At 39.0% G+C, this 19,136-nt stretch overlaps 1 protein-coding gene across 5 annotated transcripts in view; it reads left to right on the top strand.

The window, feature by feature from the left end:
• Positions 1–1,851: 1,851 nt before the first annotated feature.
• Positions 1,852–19,136, top strand: part of ASB7 (ankyrin repeat and SOCS box containing 7) — a 36,468-nt gene continuing 19,183 nt past the window's right edge. For 3 of the 5 annotated variants that reach the window (XR_010068696.1, XR_010068695.1, XM_063314454.1), the window contains exons 1-4: positions 5,904–6,080; positions 9,588–9,683; positions 11,625–11,885; positions 16,366–16,971. Coding sequence is in view for 3 of the 5 variants with exons in the window: in XM_063314454.1 (XP_063170524.1) it covers positions 11,675–11,885; positions 16,366–16,971 (817 nt within the window). In the remaining 2 variants the exon portion in view is untranslated. Of the gene's footprint in view, positions 2,139–5,903; positions 6,081–9,587; positions 9,684–11,624; positions 11,886–16,365; positions 16,972–19,136 lie in introns of those variants that run through there. The other 2 variants (XM_063314452.1, XM_063314453.1) reach the window with 2 other exon arrangements.

Raw genomic sequence — 19,136 nt, 5'->3', positions numbered from 1 at the left:
GACAAGATGTGAGGTAAGTAACATGATTCTTAGTGGAAAGTCAAAACAATTCAAGTTATGTTACCTGACTAGAATTCTTTCTGCCAAATACTATTTTATTAGATTTATACTCCCCCATTTCTTCAGTCAAAGTAGCTTACATGGAAGTCTCTGTTTTATCCTCACAACAACAACCCTCTGAAGTAGAGTGGGCTGAGTGAGTGACTACCCCAAAATAACTCAGAGAACTTCCTTGGCTGAATGTAGGCCATTATCTGGCTTTCCCTAGTTCTAGTCTAACAACTTAATCACTACACCATTATACTAAGAAATAGTAAACTGTGTCAGATGCATTTTAAATTCTCTAAATGGGAATTTGGATTTTTTTTCTGTCACATGTGGTCATCCTAATCCTGCTCAAGACCACCCCCCAAATAACTGTCCTAATCCCATCCTTTAAATATCATCCATTTGAAGACTAATCCTCTCTTTGCCTGGGTTTTGTTCATTTGTTTATTTTTTGGCATTTCTCTATTTTTGAAACCTTATATACTCATACTGCAGACCGAGATATAGTCTGGAGAGAACAAACTACTAATTCAAGTGGTATCTCTGAGCAGCTCACAGTATTTGTTTGTCTCCCAACATAACGTTTACAATTTGCAAGAAGAAAATTAGCAAACAGCCCACCTTGGCTGATCTCAATAAAAGCTAAACAAGTTGGACCTGATTTGCAGACCACAGATTATCAGAAAATCCCAAGACTTTAACTTAGACTTGGAAGTTAAACAACATTCTAGAAGACGGCAATGATAAACCGCTTCTGTGTTGTTAGTGGGGAAACGGCATGGATGCATCAATGTAATTACTAGGAGTTGCACTTTAGTCTTTTTCTTGGTCCCAGCAGGTGGCAGTCTGGTGTGGTGGTTAAGGCACCAAGCTAGAAACCACGAACCGTGAGTTCTAGTCCTGCCTTAGGCACAAAGCCAGCTGGGTGACCCTGGGCCAGTCACTCCCTCTCAGCCCTAGGAAGGAGGCAATGGCAAACTACTTCTGAAAAACCTTGCCAAGAAAACTTAGCAGGGATTCATCCAGGCAGTCACCAGGACTCAACACTGACTGGAAGGCACCAAAAAAAAAAAAAAATAGGAAAAAGACTTTGATGATCTCAAGCAGGATCTGGTTTGGATGGGACACCACGAGGAACCCCCAGGACTTCAGTCTAGACTGGGAAATAAAACGAGATGGCAAATTATGTATTATGCTGCCAACACAATTCTATACTGTATAGGCGCTTCTCGGGGGAGCCCCTACCTTTACATTCCTCTTGGCTATATTCCAAAATATTTGGGGGAGAGAGTACCATTTCCAGGGAGTTCCCAAGTCATCCTCCATGCCCCCACCGCAGTCGCAAAGACCTGGATGACCTTCACGGCAGGCGCTGCCGTTACCAGCGAGGCTCTCACGCCCCAGCCATCGGGACTTCCGGTGGGGACCCTAGAGATAAGAAAAGTTTACGACGACTTCCGGAACGAGGCAGGAAAGCCGCCCTTTATCGAGGCAGCGGCGGGGGGGAACAGGCGTCGTTCTGTCCGCCAGCACCTCTATGATCCCATGTCCCTTGCTATACCCGTGGAACCCAAGAGAAGCAAAAGTTGTCGCGATGATAGCAGAAGTATCTGCAGGGGCCGCCGAGGGATTGTAGTCCCTCAGGGGAGCCGAGGGGAACGCGAGTCCCCGAGAGGAAGAGGAGGAGAAGGAGGAGGAGGAAGCGCAAGGAGGGAGGTGGGAGAGGCGGGGCTTGTCGACCCCCTCCTGCGACGCCCAATCAGGAGAGGCGGTGGGCGGCGGCGCGAGGAGAAGCGGAGCCGAGCGCGGCCTCTGATTGGCCGGGCGCCGGGGTCAGCCCTGGCCCGGTGACCCCGGAGTGAGGAGCGGAGGTGGCTGCTACTCAGTCAGTCAGTCAGTCAGTGCAAAGTGTCTCCCTTCCCGTTGCCTTCCCTCGGCGGTCTCCCCGCTTGACTCTGCCCGCCGCACCGGGCGCCCCGTCCCCTTCCCCCTCCTTCCCGGCAGCCGGAAGGGAAGCGCCCGGGGTGCCGCGGTTGGGCCGGGCCCTGAAACGGAGAGAGAGCGCGCGCGAGAGGCGGAAAGACAGACAGGTAACGGCCGGCGGGGAGGGAGGGGCTTAATGGCCCCCTTCCCCCAATAGCAGCCCGGGGGGGCAGCCGCAGTGGCTCGGGGGGGGGCGCCTGCCCGGGCAGCCCCCTGGGGCGCCTCCGCCAGACGCTGCTGTGGCCTGGGGGCTCTGAGGCGCGGGCGGTGCGCCCGGCAGCTCCCCGTGCTTGGGTGGTGATGGCCTTCCTGCGGGTGGTCGGGTCCCCACGGCCCCTTCTCCCTGGGCTGGGCTTTGCTCGGTGAACCCCGTTTTCCCAGTCCCCGCCAGCATCCGGTGGCCGCTCGGACTGAAATCGGTCACGCCCGAGGCTGAAATGGGGCTGGCGACCTGGCTATTCCAGGGCCTGCCCAAGCTGAAGAATCTGGGCTGTGTTGGTTTTTACCACGTTATGGTAGTTCAAGTTAGGATGATAGTGGGGAGGACTACATTTATCTTACGGCTCTTTGTTGCATGAAGGGTTGGAATACATGGTGGAAGGGAATGTGTGTAGTTCAGCATGACATACTGACCACGGCAAGCAACATTGGAGCCTCGTGTATTGTGTGAACCCAAGCTGTATGATTATAGTTCAGTGTGCTGTTAGAGTCTAGGACGTTGGGTTAATTGAGTGAACCAGGGTAAAGTTAATGATCGAGTATCTTGGGAGGAGGCAGAGAGGATTGGCTCATGTAAGTTGTGTCTGCAAAATGCTAACCCATGGTTATCTGAACAGTGGTTTACTGATTCAGTTGTCCGGGCTCGCCCAACGTACTGAACCACATTCACATCTGCTGTGCTCTGGGAACCTTCTTGTTTGTTGCACCAGCATTCCCCCCCCAACCCCCCCCCCAACTGTAGTGAAGCAGCACTTAACATTAGTACTGATAACAGTGTGCAGACATTTTTTATCTGGGTGAATCCCAATGTAGGTATTTCTAGTGTTGTGCAGAACATTGTGAATCTGAAACGCTTCAAGCTCAACCCACTAGTTGCAAGGTAGAAATGCTTGGTTTTGACTCTTCCAGGAGTGTTCTTTGCTTTAAATATTTTGAATTCAAAACAGAGATGTTGGGCTTGACATGCTTCTTGAATGGTTGGGACAGTATGAGCGTTTCCACTAAGATTAGAAAACTCATTTTGAACGGACAGTAACCATTTGAAACTTAAAACAGGGCAACTTGAACCCTAAATTCAAAACATTTTGCATTTTGTATATACTTTTATGCATTCTTAATTATTTTTCCCTTCATGGGTCCATAATGTGATAGAACATAAAGGGCAGAAATACTCTGGAGATCATCTAGTCCAAACCCTACCCAGTACAGGATACTACTGCTATAACATCCCTAATAGTTACTCATCCAGTTTCTGTTTAAACATCTCATGTGACAGTATGTTTTATTGTTGAAGAGCTCTTATTAGGAAATTTATCCTAATGCCCAACTGAAGTCTCCTTTGTAATTTAAATCCATTGTTTCTTGTCATCTGGAACAACTCTGAACAATTCTGCCCAATTTTCTACATAACAACCCTTCAGTTTCTTGAAGATGGCTATCACGTATTGGGGCTCCAGGCTGAGCATACCCAATGCCTCCAGCCATTGAACCCTCATCTCTGTTGCTCTACTCTTAAGACCATCGGTTTGTCAATGTCCCTCCTAAAATGCTGTGCCCAGAACTGGACACACTTTTTTAGGTATAGCTTGACCAACCTATCTTTGTTTTGCACCTTTCTCCTGATTATGTGACAACAGTGTGCTTAGCCTGTTTACTGGAATAATTTATTTTCTGGGTTTGCACAGTACTTTGAATCATAAACTAAGGTAAATACATACATATTCAAACCCCACTAAGAGTTAAATTAACAAAACCTAACATGTTATGGAAATACAACTGCTAGGAAGTTTGGAATTGACCGTTAGGTCTGTTTTGTGAACTGTAGCATTTATTGTGGATTTGTACCACATTAAAATGAAGTAGACAGTGATCCTTAAGCACTTATATAATAATAAATGTGTGGATGCTGCAGTATTCTTTGAAATACATTTGCTAAGGTATTATATCTCAGCAAAAGAAATGCATTTTCTCAACAATTAGGATTACAATTAATGTTTTATTTTCTTTCCTCTCCACCTCCAAAAGTAAGAAAGATTTAGTCCTCATCCTGAGCATGTATCTTTTACTCAAAAGTACGTTCCATTCAGCTCAACAGGATATATTCACCAGTTAGCAAGTTTGAAATGGCAGTGGCAGATTTCTTGTTCTTCTGATAATGTGTGGAAAGAGGATATGTGAAGGAAGTCCACGTAATTTCTATTGCTTGGAGGAATACGATGGGCAGAGATTATTCTTTTTAAAAAAAATTACAGGAGAAGGAATTATGGGGGTTAGATGTAATGAAAACTCATCTTGGAATGTTGAGAGCACAATAGACCAGATAAGAAAGAACCATGCTGGATTAATCCAAAGATCCACTTCACCCAGAACAGTGGCCAGATGCCTTTGTGAAACCCACTATCAGCATATGAGTTAAGTTGCTTTCTCCTACACTACTTGTGTTCCCTGGCAACAGTGATTCAAAAACACCCTGGCTCTGATGCAGAAGATAATATATAACAATTCATTGATATCTTTATCCTCCATGTACTTGCTTATTTTTGCAGCAGTCCAAGTTGGCAGGCATCACTTTATCTTGTGATAGCAAATTTCATAATTTAATAACATGCAGGGTGAAATACATCCTTTTATCTGATAGGAATCTTTCACTGTTCAGTTTCACTGGATAACTTCAGGTTTAATATTAAGAGATTACTGATGAGAGTTGAGTGCTAGTGACCCAACGTTGAGAAATTGTTGAAAAGCACTGTTAAATCAGGGTGAGTCTCTCATAGTTCAACTTTTTTTCATACCTGCAAAGGTGAGAATGGCTTGATCTGGGAGAGGAGAAATATCACATGAGAAAGGGAAAGAGAAGCTTATATTGGCCTCCCCAAAGCTTGAGTTGCAGGTGGGGAGGATTTTATTACTGAACTCCTTAGAGGAAAAAAAGTGTATCCTCTTGTTCTGAAAGAAAAAAAAAACAATGAAAAGAATGGCTAAGGAAGATACTTATAAGATGGGGAAGGACAGAGAAACTTGTATTGGGTCTTCTTTAAGACTGCTTTGGAGAGGTGATAAAAGATGAAGCTGATCATTCAGAATGGTGCTTGGGAAGACAGAGAATGATAAGAGTACCAACTCTAAGCTGGATTTAAAAAGAGGTTTTCCATGATTTATGTAAGGAGAGTGCTTTATTTACCATAGTAGAGGGAATTGGAAGATGGTGGTAGCTGATCACCTAGGTTTAAAATGGAGGGATGACCTTCCTTAAAATGTGTGATAAGGGAACCCATTTTTAGACTTTAATATAATTGTATAGCATATCAATTTTTGTATCACGCTAAACCATAGTATGGTTTGGTTTAACTTAGCATAACCTGTGAATCCAGCATTTGCTATTTGTAAATCATGGCTTATAGGTTAGGGTAATGGGCAAAGCAAGAAAATTCAACAAATCATAGTTAAGAATTGTGGCTTATAACTAATCATAATATTGATGTATCGGGAGAGGGAAGGACTAGATTCGAATTCCCATTCATTCACAACATTTTCTAGGAGTTCTTGGTCAATCCATCATCGTTCACTGTAAATTATGTCATAGAGTTGGTGTCTGAATAGAGCAACGTATGGGGGTCTGCGGAAGAACCTTGTAAACAGCTCTGCATTCCTTGTTGGATGACGAGGCAAAATGTAATAAATTTGGGAGACATAAGGAAATGTTCCTATACCTGTTAAAAGTCTGTTCTGCTTGTTTTCCAGGCTCATGCTGCTGCAGAAGAAATTAACAAACTCTGAATCCAAAACAAAAATCAAGAAGCAAAAATGTAATAGAAGAACCCAGTATCCAGGTAACAAATCTAAAATTCCACTTTTTAAAACGTTATATTAGTTGGCAAGTTTATTCCTGGGTAATTGTTGATGTTTTGCATAACTTCTTTTCTGTTGGATAGTAAGATGTGTCATCTGCATATTGGGAAGCATAGAAGATTTGGATGGTCAGTGTAGCTTAGTTACCTTAACGGATTGTACAATATATCTGCGAAGTGAAGGCCACTCTTGCGGCTTGATTATGTGCATGTATAACACGTTGCAGTGGCCTGATTTCTAATTCATTTGCCCTCTTTTGAGAATCAATTTCTTTGGGTTAGGTACACTGGCCCAGTTTGGGTTTACATGTTTTAGATGAAGAAACTAAGATGCACGCAAGATTTACACCAGTTGACTCCATCTTTTACTTCTCTCTTCCTCTGTATAGTTGACCCAGAAAGCAACAGTTTTCTGTTGCACATAGAACAGATGTAACACTTTCGAGGATCCTAAAGTTAACTGTGGTAACCAGGATCACATGCAACATAGAGGTCTTTTATTGAAGATTTTCTGTGGTAAACATAGTGTGTTGAGAAGGGAGGAAGAATGTCCTAAGAATAAAGCATGTAGATTCTTTGCTTCTTAAGCTGAGATACATACAGTGTGCTTGAAGTACACTCCTGCATTCAAGCGCTTGAAATTAAATGTTTCCTTTTAAGTCTGTTTACAGTCATAAACAGTTTGCAAGTATTGGTCCCTGTTGATGGTTTTGCAGAGAAAGAGCCAGATACTGTTTTTGTTCAGCGAGGCTCAGTATGATTTCAGGGGCTCCTTGGGATTACAGGAATTTGAAAATATGTCACTGAGAAACAATTTGCAAGGTAAACAGCAAAGGGTGGAATATATTAGCCTTAGTGATATTCCTAAGGTGAAATTAGTTTTAGGTTTTTGAAGTGTGATGGCTTTTAAAAATTGTCAATATTTACAACTGAATGATCAAATACATTTAAATGTTTATACTGTTTTTGTTGCAATGTTATTTGAAGCCTTTATGACCTTTAGTTGAATGTTTTTGTTTGTTCAAATTGCAATCTTAGGGTCAAATGTTTGCATTTAAAATTATTATTGGCATTTTACATTACAATCATTTATGTAGATTCTGAGACCAAGTTCAGATACTTTGTCAGAAAACTGGCAGCAGGATTCATAATGTAAGAATATTCTACTTTTACTTTCCAAATAGCTTATAAAAGAGGGCAAATCTCATCCTTCTACAAACAAACAGACTTCGTTGTGTGCACATGCTTCTAAAAATGAACAAAAACTATGAACTAGAATGAGGGTCTTTATTTATACACACACACACACAATATGCCTTTTCTAATAGAATCTGCATACTACTTTACACTTTGTAAGCCATTCATTGCTTCAGTGTTCTATTGAAGTGGGCATTTGTGCCCATTTTACTGTTGGCTAACCAGTATACAACATGGAATGTGGTTAGTTTGATTTTGGCTTGGCATGTCGTGCGAACCAGACCATTGTGATTTGTAAGTGAATGTGAGTGGGCAGCATTGATTTGGGTCTAGGAAAGAAGTCTTCCGCTTCCGTTTACTAATTTTTGTCATTAAGCCACTTCATGAATGCAGTAGCATGACTGACTTCTATATTGCATAGCAACACAAAGCACTGTGTTTTAGTATCTTTTTAAATTTCCTGTCTTGTTTTTAGCTGCAACTATGCTATTACAGGAAGATTAAAATTGCTTTTGAAAAATGGTTTTCAGCTAAGAGGAAGGATACAGCAATGCTGCATTTTAAAATAAAGATTTTGGGAGTTCATATAACTACAAATAGGCTCTGATTTGCCTTGACTGTATCTCCTATCTCCTTCACATTCTTATTGTGAGCTTGGTTTTAGACAACAAAACGTTGCAAAATTGATTGTCCTATTATGGTCCTATTCCACAGTTGTTAAATCTTTCTTTGTAACATTTGGTAATCACCAATTTAATTCTATGATCCACATTTTAATCAATGAGATAAACAGGGAGCAATAAATGCTGAAAAATATTGAAAGTCCCAAAACACAGTAAGCACATGCTTTGCTACTGTTTAGTCTTCTAAATCTCTAGGTAGTGTTGGAAAAGATTCTTACCTGAACCATGGCATGCTGCTGCAATCAAGCGAAAGTAGCTAAGTTCATAGGCATTTTAAATGGTTATAAAATTTGTTTGGTTTTGGTTTATGTTGTGCCAACTCAAGTATAGTGACTATGGTTTATAGCTCGTTATGATTTGTGAATTAGCCATTAGTGACTTATTCATTGAATGATTATAAAATGAATCATAGCTTAGTGTAATGTGTGAACCTCTCGTTGAATTAGATGGACAATTGAGATAGAGCTACCTTAAATCTTGGCACAGTACAGAAGGATCTGAAGACCTGTAAAAAGCAAATGCATAGTGAAGGATCATAGAAGCAGAAGTACACCCCATAGATGGCCATTTCATTTGCGGAAATTGGAAGTAATGGCCTGTAACAAAATATCGATAGTATTAGGATGCACGAATAAAAATCCTTGCTTCTTCCTGAGAGAAATAACCATCCATAGAAGGAAATTAATGGATTGAGGGTGTGCAAAATGTTCTATCATAAAATGTTTCAATTTCATTCTGAAAGAGAACAACTCAGAACAGGATTTCCGGGTCTTCTGAGGTCAGCCCATTTCTGGAACAGCGGAACGTTCTGTGAAGTTCTCTGGACCACTTCTGGAACATCGTTAGGAATGGGCCGTTCTGGGGTTGGGATGTTCTGTGACCAAACATTTTGCCCAGCCCTACAGTAGATATGTAGAGTAATGGAAGATTAAAAATAAAACCTTTTATCCTGAAAAATGCCAGCCATATTAAGTAAATTGTAATTAAATTTCACTTTATTGATTAAAGCGTGCAAGTATCACAGAAGGAGTAAACTTTCAAGTGAGGAATAATAAGAAAGAAGATAATGTTCTTGGAAGCCCTGCTAGATGCTACACGCTCTGGTATGTAATGCTCCTACGTTCATTATAATCTAAATTAGGGAACTTGTTTTTTGATCTTTTAGCCATTTGGGTATATAAGCTCATTTTAAATCTAGGAATGATGTCATTGCACAATCTTTTCCAATTACTTCAAAATATATAATATAAACGGTAGGTGTATCTCGTCCAAATAACTTCTGAGTGAAGTTTGGATATATTTCCTTAGTATACTGTGAGAGGCCCATTGTCCAGCTGTCCTCCTTGCAGACTGAAAGTTTCCTTAAGCCTTTACTGCTTGCTTGTTTGTAAATACAGATCTGCGCATGTTTGTTTGCTCTTAGACTAGTCTGCCTGCTTCTTCTGCATTGCCTTGCTCCAGTTTATAAGCATCTCCATAAAAACGCATCTGCGATTCTACCTTTCTTTGGCCACAAAATGCTTGCAATCCACCCAGTGTCTGAGATTGGATGAACAATTTTCTTGCTTCTTGCTTGCTTTGATCTAACAAACACCTTCTTCATTTCAAGGAGAAACCATTTGCTTGCTGTATTATGCCTGCAGACAAAGTAATGTACAATGAAGATGGAAAACACAACTTACAAAAACTGACTTTTGCTTATAAGGTATTTTAACAGAGGACCTTAACCATTCTTCCTGAAAAATGTTACCTGCATCTTACTAAGGAATTACCAGTGAGGACATTGGGGATCAGTTTTTCCAGTGCTCCCTGCAAAGATAATTTTAGAAATAAATGTTCCACTGTTTGAGAGAAACATTATGAAATTAGCATTTCTTTGACGATTTTCTTCTATCCAACTACAACAATAGTTTTTATGGAAAAGTGCAATGATTTAAGGTATTAAATATTAAGTGCCACAGACATACTGCAATTATCACTATTTTAGAAAAGGGCAGTAACAACCCATATTTTAAAAAAATGTAAAACTTTTAAAAAAAAATTCCAGATACAGTTTCTATATATGTATATATAAATAGACAGTTTGGTGTAGTGGTTAAGGCACCTGGCTAAAAAATGGAAGACCATGAGTTCTACTCCCACTTTAGTTACCCACCTGATGATTTTGGGCCAGTCACTTTCAGGTATAGGAAGAAGGCAGTGGCAAGCCATTTCCAAAAATCTTGCCAAGAAAACTTCAGGGACTAATCCAGGTAGTCACCAGGGGTTAACACTGACATGAAGGTATATATTCTTAACCAGTGTAATTTATTTATTTATTATTCACATTTCTATCACCCCCCATCTCCCCCTAAAAGGGGGACTCTGGGCGATTTACAATAAAATTCACCTTAAATCCTCACATCATAAAATCACCAGGTCAACAGTTACAATACTAAAATACTAAAAATATAAATATAGAATCCAAGTGAGAGATTTCCATTCCATAGGGAGAACTCTACATCACCAGCCACCCCCAGGAAGAGCTATTGCCTTCCCATCCCAGGCGAGGCGGCAGAACCCGGTCTTCAAGCGCTTCCGGAAGGTCGGGAGTGAAGGGGCCTGCCTCACCTCTGGGGGTAGAATGTTCCACAGGGCGGGTGCCACTGCAAAGAAGGCGCACCTCCTGGACCCCGCCAGATGAAATTCTCTTACAGATGGGGTCCGCAACATGCCCTCTCCGATTGGGCATGATCGGGTGGGGCGGGTCGATGTTATAGGGAAGAGGCGGTCCCTCAGGTAACCTGGCCCCATGACATGTAGGGCTTTAAAGGTGATAACCAACACCTTGAATTGGACCCAGAAGCAAACTGGAACCCAATGCAGCCCATGCAGTAATCCTTGCAAAATACAGTTTTTCTATTTCTTGTCCCATTTAAATGGAAGACACCTCCCCCTTCCCCCTTCTGCTTGTATTTACAAGACAGGAGAGGACCTATTGCTAATACATTCTTAAAATTCTCACGGGCTTTGACTGGAGATAAGAAATTATTGGTTAGGCAGTCTGATTTCATTGTTTGCAAGTAACATGTAGGAAATACTGCATAACATTATCATATGAGAAGAAAGAGAAAGACACCTTCTTACTTTCCTTAGTTCCTTGGGATGGATTTTTCCTGTTGACCAGATCTTTTATTTTGTCTCTTCCCTGCAATTCTGCTTTTAACCTGTTACCCTGCCAAGCATGTCTTGAGCTTTGAATTGTTACTCATATATATTTCTGGGACAAAACCTTAGAGACAGCTGCCTGAAAGCTTTATACTCATGCAGTTTGGCCTTGCTGCCATTACCCTCTCTAGGTTATTTGGCTCAAACCAGAATAGAAGATAAGAGCAAGCTCAGTCTTGTTTCTTTGTAATCAATATTTGTGATTACTTAAGCTGACATAATCACTTACATAAATTATGTTTGGATTTTTTGGGTGTCTCAGTCTTCACAGTTGGATTTTCCTGTTGCTGTGGGGTATGAAAATGCTGGGGTAGAGGTCACTGTGTACAGCTGTTTAGATCATTGGAATATATGTAACTGATGCTGTAGTTGATAGTCAGGATGAGCATCCCCTCTCTCATGCACAATGATCTGTATTTCATTCTTTATCAATTTTAAGGTGACCAGTGAAACTTCATGACCCTTCTTTAGGAGGCAGATTCTGCGAGGATGTTACATCACCATTGCCGGAGGAACCCTGAGCTACAGGAAGAGTTGCAGATTCAGGCAGCGGTGGCTGCTGGGGATGTTCACACTGTGCGCAAAATGTTAGAGCAGGGGTACTCTCCAAATGGCCGAGATGCTAATGGCTGGACCTTGCTCCATTTTTCAGCAGCAAGAGGGAAAGAAAGATGTGTTCGTGTATTTCTTGAACATGGAGGTTAGTTGACTTAACAGAGGAATTTATGGTTGTTTGGTGATTTAACTTTTCAGACCTCCTCTTTGAATACTTTGGTTCCCTTTTTTTAAATAGAAATTTTCCTTTTTTTCTGTTGACCCCACAAAATGATCTGGGTAAAATTTAATTTCTAATTTCTAGATCTCTGATAGTGTGTTGAAAGGAAAAACCAGCAGACAAGCTGCGTGACCTCAAAATCAACCACAAGATGGCACGCTTTTGTTAACGTGTTTTGAATATTGTACAGAAAGAAAAACTATCTCATTCCAAAACTTCATTCTGCATGGACTTGTTCTAGCAGATGGTTAACTTCTTACTCTATATCATGAACTAAATTGTGATTAAATTTATAATCTAAATTTATATGTTCTGACATATAAAATTCTTAAGTATAGAGTACTAACCTAACAAATACACATAAATGTATTTGTAATAGTAGAACGAAATTAAGGTGAGAATAAGTTCATACAGAGAACAATTGAGCTTCGTAATTCAGTTTTGCTAAATTAATTGCCATATGGAATTGTCACTGTTCTGGCAATAGCATTTAGCTTTGGGTTTCTCAGTGATTTCCCAATATCTATTAGAGTCTGTTTCTCTTTGCTTTAAGTTGCATTTGTAAAACATAAAATGAAAGTCTTCTGAAGATATAAGAAATAGAGATTCTGTTCTTTAATCTCTGCATCTTTCCTTTAAATTTTATAAATAATGTCCCATTTATAGATGAGAAGGTATTTGGTGTTGCTGATTATGCAACTGGGGATTTAAAGGGGAGGCCTAGGTAGCAAAATATACTTCCACAGGGAACTGTGGCTCTACATATAAAGAAATTGCTTATAGATAAAGGCAGGCATTTCACTTGGGTTTTATTAACAGAACTTTGTGCTACACAGGTATAATACTATATTATTCTTTAAGATTTGTATGGCAACACTTAGCCAATTTTGGCTGATCTTGAAAAGCTAATGTAGTTGGACCTGATTAATATTTGGAAGGACAACCTCTGAGAAATGCTGGTTATAAACACTGGAATTTTTTTAAAAAGTCCTGGAAGAAGGCAGTAGCAAATTATTTCCATGATATTGCCAGAAAGGACATGGTTCATTGATGTCATCTAGACTAACATGGAACTCAAAAGATACTTTTTCTTTTGGGAAGACTGTCATTTTTAACAATCATTCTCATGCTGAATATGACCAGAAGGTGGCAGTGTAATGCTTTCAAAACAGATACAAAACTACAGTATAGTTCCACTCCTCTCCCAAATTATCCTTTATCATTTCCATATCTGATATTTGCTGGTTTTTATGCCTGTGGAAATATTTTCAGATGCTGTCTGATATTTGTGATATCCAGTACCATTTTAGTTCAGTATTTGCCACAATAGTATTGTACATTTGGCTGGGCTTAGCTCATGTGGTGTTGGCTGGGCATAGCTGATGTTGTATTTCCTCAAATTGATTGTCAGGTTGAAGGAATATTTTTCACATTTACTTCTGGGCATTTCAGAATTCTCTGTAAAGCATAGCACTTCTAAATACGGCCTTACATGGGCCCTTATTTCACACAGGACAATATGAAGCTTCCTTGGCACCTTGATGTTCTACTGTGGCTGCACTTTTCAGAGCTAACTCAGTAGTGTTAACTCAAGTATTCTTCTTAATGAGCATTCCTGATGAAAACCATTGTCTATTTCAAACCATAGCATATTTTGCTCAGGCCTGGGCCCTGAATTTGCGAAGGGACCTGTTTCCTGTCTATGCGGAGGATTGTTGTGGTTGTCTTGGCTTCTGTGTATTTTAATGTGTGTGTGTGTGTTTCTGTTTACCTAGAGTCATTTGTTGAGATGGGTGGATGTTTATTAGTTTATAGATGACAGTTTGTATGATTTAATTTAAGCTTTTGTCTTGGTAAAGTCATTGGAGACATACCAAGAAATTTTAAGTACTGTATTCATATTCTGAGCTTATATGTTCATATCCAAAGTGTGAATTTTGCTCCTTTTTTTTTTTTGCTACAAAAATCTGACTATAATTTTAATGCTAGTTTGTCATACTTGCAGACATTCACAAATCATTCACAAATCTTCACTCAGCTTAAATGCAAGCAATCAGGAGATACTATGCAAATGGTGCAATTAATTCAAAAATTAGTCCAGAGAATACTCAAAATCCTAAAACAGTTCTGGATTATAAAAATTATATAGATATATTAATGATGATGTTCCTAACTCTAAATAGCCCTATTAAGTGACTGGATAAGAAATCATAGCAAATCCATTTCTATTATGGTTACAGACTGGTTGGTTAAAAAAATAACCATAAATATTATGTTAGAAACATACAACACATGGCAGAGAAAGTGTGGGACTCCTATTTTAAGAAATGTAGCAGACATGAAGCCTGCAACAAGCTGGAGAAGAAGCAGTTCATTTTATAGGGGGGTCAAGTAAATTTATTGAATCATTTTTGTCTGTCATGAAATTAGGTTTCTTCTCTTTTCTATCCGATTTTTACACAATTTTTTAAAATCTTGAATTTACCCCCACTAGGTGTAATTTGATCATTTAATTTTCCAGATTCAGTTATTCCTTAGTTTCCTCATGATTTCTAAACTGTGGAGTCCTTGATGCTCTCTGAGCTTGATTGTTAGCTTGCAACAGTTGTTCTTTTTATCTATGAAAAGATGTGAACAAAAGCAATAAAGGTACTGACCTTCACCGGTCTCACAGAGAAATGTTTAATAGGTGCAAAAACTAGTTTATTTAAAGAGAGGGAAAGCTTTTAAACAAGATGAATTCCAAGTTGCAGTTAGTTTGTACAAAAATTGTTAATACAAGTTATTTTCTTTAGCTATAAAATAGGTTTGTAATTTTAATATCCAATTGTCTTGTCACCATCTGGAAAGCAAATTTAACCACTTGCTGAAATAGACGATATTTCTAATAAAATGTTCCATCAAACAGAAGTTTGTTTATTTAAATTTACTATATATCCTGTCTTTCCACCTAAAACAGTATTCAGGGTGGGATTTCTCTTCTGTAATGTTGCATGATTATGTTCATATAATTGCCAAGGTTTTATAGCACTTTTTATATTCAAATAACATTAGCAGAAATGGGAAGAATTGAGTGCCAGGTACCATGTAAATTGTGCACGAACAAAAGTAGTGATAGCTATTTGAGCGTGACAGGATATACATCTGGTAATTTTTAAAATATTTTATGAATCCAGATTTATATGGGAGGGGGAATATCCCAGCTATTGCTCTTGAAATGTTGAAATTTTACCCTATCCTTCTTTCCCTTCTTCCAAATCAGATGTTTACATTCTTGCAAATCTCAACATTTTGTGAAATGGCAAAGCCAGGTTATTTTCATTTTATAGAAAACAGTTTTTATCAAGATGATCTGAAATAACGTATAGCTTACATGCTTTGGAAATGCATAGACCACAGAGGGCTTTCTTTACCTTATACAGTATTAACCCCCTAAAACAAGCTCATCTTGCCAGACCACAATACATCCGCATCTTGGGCCTGCAGATGTTGCTACAGATGCTTCTCTTTAAGACCAAGAAGCACAAGGGAAAACAGAACACTGAACGAAGCATGAAATGTTATTGGTGAAGGGACTAGGGTCGGTAAAGATACCTTGAGATGTTGGATTTAGAATACATTGTGGTGGTTGGGAGATTTGGCTGTGTGAACAACTGTATAGTAAATATTCATTTTTTTGTGTTTTTTAACCAAAATATAATCACAGGGGAAAAAAATACTCAATTCATCTGTCACAAAGCAGATCCAAATTGTACTTAATACAGTTTGCTTAGGAATTCTTTTATTTATTTATTATTTATTTATCAAATTTGTCACCACCCATCTCCTCCCACTGGAGGAGGGACTGGAGGGAATTCTTGCTGATAAATGGGTCTTCTGCACTACCTTTTGTATGAAACTTTGTATGAAAATATTTTAATTTCAGCCCATGATTCAGAAGCATGGCCATTTTTGAAATTTTGCATTTTTCAATATTGAAATTTTAATATTTAAAATTTTAAATCCTTATAAAGCAACCTCCAGTATGAACAATATTGCTTAATTTGTAAGATGCAAACTCCCTACCAAATGTACACATTGATTCTTTGGTAATATTACAAAACCTTTTTTATCAGTGAAGTTGGAAAGAAGTATGTAAAAAATAACGGTAATGGATGGCAGCAATTCTCCAGTTCTTTTGTAATACCTATTGAAGAATTAGGTGTAGTGTTAAGTTGATAAAATGAATATTGTATCATACTATAAAAGTACTAACATTTGTGAAAGAATCAGCTAATTGATAAATTTCAAGTCTATTGGAAAAAGTGGTTTTATTGATTAACCTTATGCAAAATAGTTCTATTTTAAATTGCTGTTTTGTGTGCTTTTAATGATAACTAACTTCTTGTACTTTTTAAAACTTCAGCGGATCCTACAGTGAAAGACTTAATTGGTGGCTTCACTGCTCTACATTATGCAGCTATGCATGGCCGAGCCCGGATTGCACGCCTGATGCTGGAATCAGACTATCGTGTTGATATTATTAATGCAAAGAGTAACGACGGTTGGACTCCCCTGCATGTGGCAGCTCATTATGGAAGAGATTCCTTTGTCCGACTCTTGCTGGAGTTCAAGGCTGAAGTTGATCCACTTAGTGACAAAGGTACTACACCACTTCAGCTTGCCATTATTCGTGAACGATCCAGCTGTGTCAAAATTCTCCTAGATCACAATGCCAACATTGACATTCAGAATGGCTTTCTGTTACGCTATGCTGTGATCAAAAGCAATCACACTTACTGCCGGATGTTCCTTCAGAGAGGAGCGGATACGAACTTGGGGCGCTTAGAAGATGGACAGACACCATTGCATTTGTCTGCTCTTAGGGATGATGTACTCTGTGCGCAGATGTTATACAATTACGGTGCAGATACTAACACAAGGAACTATGAAGGACAGACTCCGTTGGCGGTTTCAATAAGTATATCTGGAAGTAGCCGACCTTGTTTGGATTTCTTACAGGAAGTAACAAGTATGTATACTGGAAATCTTTTATCAAAATTTCCAGTAGATTTGGGGGTGGTGGCTATCAACAGAATGGTGGGTGTAATCCAAACTCTCCAGGGAATTAAGTTCTGCTCATGGATGCTTGGGGGAAAATTTTCATAGATTATTTCTTCCCTCTGCAGCACCTAGGCTGTCTCAGAATCCTCTCATCTTTTGAACAGGGGTGTGCATTTTATCTCAGTAGCTGTACTGCAAAAGGGGCTGGGTGCCATAAAAGGAGAAAGATTTTAAAACTGGGTGGGATTTCTGGGTTGCAAGGAAGGGGAGAGTGAAAAGGTGGAGAAAAAGACCAAGAGAATCTAGGAATCAAACAAGGGAGCAGCAATACAAATAAAATAACAGAGAAGTGGCAGCAGTCTGTCTTATGGATAGGAAGAGATTATAGTTCTTCAGTGGCTCTGAAATTTGGTGGCTGAATCTGTGGGATTTCAGGGGCAGTATGTGATGCACTGATGCTGTAGATTGCCATTTGGGTGGGGATATGGAAATGAAGAGGACTGCTGAGAAAAGAAGTAAAAATGACTTTTTTCCACCAGGAGATACTACTGGGTGTTAATCCCTACAGGGAACTGTAGGTGCTTTCAGGTTATGGAGAGACGCAGATCCAGTCCACTCAGTTTTCTGGCTTATTTTGTGATTATTTAGGATGTCTCGTAGAAAACCATTTCTTTTTAAAGGCCCTGTGTAACGTTTCATTTTCTCTTCAGCATTGGGCTAGGGGTGAAATACCTTAATGTTTAAAATAATCCTGTTTTCAATCACTCTTTGGGTCCCTCAATATATATTAATATATTCTAAACTGATAAAATGAAGCAACCAATCGATTATTACTGTGCCACCAATAATAGGACTTTAAATATCAGAGTTTCACCAGATGGATTTCTTTTTCAGCAGGCTCAGATTCTTTATTCTTGGTTTCTGCATTTTTTCTAATACTAGAAAACAGATTGTTGTATATATATGCAAGTTTGCCCTAGAAAGTGCAGGTTTGCTCTAATGAATACATGTTTGAGTGTAGCATTTTAACTAAGAAATATTTTGGGAGGGAAAGCAGCATGTTTCCATTTGTGCTGAGAGCTCTAGGAATTTTAGTCCAACAAATCTGGAAAATGCCAGGTTGGAAAGTTCTCCCTGTGTTTATTGAGGCCATGCATTCCCTTTTAATTTAAAAACCTGAAGCATTTTCTCTTTGTTTTCAACTAAACAGTTTTTTTCTGACTATTTTAATCTTTAGGGTTTGGGGGTTATATGCAGTACCCTTCTCACTGAAAAAATTGCATATGATTGGTAACACATTTTTAGGCTGCATACTTTCTGTTCTGTTGCTAGAATTTTCTTCAAGTCCTTTTTCTGCAGTTTTTCTTCCTATTTCTCCAGAATTTACTGATATTCAGCACCATTCTATATTTTGTATTGGTTTTTTTTCACTGCACATATAAACCTACTTCTAAAAAATGATTGAAACAGATTTTCCGGTGCCTAAATCTACATATATTCAGATTCCTTAATTTAGTGAAACAACAAACTCCTCTAAATTATAAATTGGGTTTTATATTATTTGAGGCACTAAGTGATGGTATATTAAAGTGATTATGAATATATCCAGTGTTAGATGTGAATCTGTGCTCATGCAAGGAGATTTAATTTAGCTCTTCCTCCATCCTCTGGTGTGTGTCCCAGCTCTGGTATCTCCATCTTCTGCAGTAGATATGAAAGACATGGAAGGTATATTAAGTAGAGAAGGAAGGTTTGTTTCATTGGTGGATGCATTCTTCCTATAGAATACTATCTTCAAATATAGTTCCACACTAGAATTCAAAAGTTAGTTTCAATACAACACAGAACACATTTCATATATAAATTGGTATTGGTAATAATTTTATCAATATTTCTCTTTTTGATGAGATAGGGACTTACTGAACTCCTTAGTTCTCTGTTGTAGATTTTTAATACTTTTTTGCTTTCTTTTGTGTATTATGCAATGCCTTTCTATATTGTCAGGATTCGCATCTATGTTTCTTTTCCCTCCCCTTCTGTGCCCAATATCTACATTGCTTATTCTGCTGTGTCTAACAGGTGGTGATATGCACACTCCTGACTATCTTGTGTATTTTTTAATAATTAGAACAC

This window comes from Candoia aspera, chromosome 13, assembly GCF_035149785.1.
Source record: "Candoia aspera isolate rCanAsp1 chromosome 13, rCanAsp1.hap2, whole genome shotgun sequence".
Taxonomy (NCBI): domain Eukaryota; kingdom Metazoa; phylum Chordata; class Lepidosauria; order Squamata; family Boidae; genus Candoia; species Candoia aspera.
Note: the sequence above shows the minus strand (reverse complement) of the source record. Positions and strands in the feature narration are given on the sequence as shown.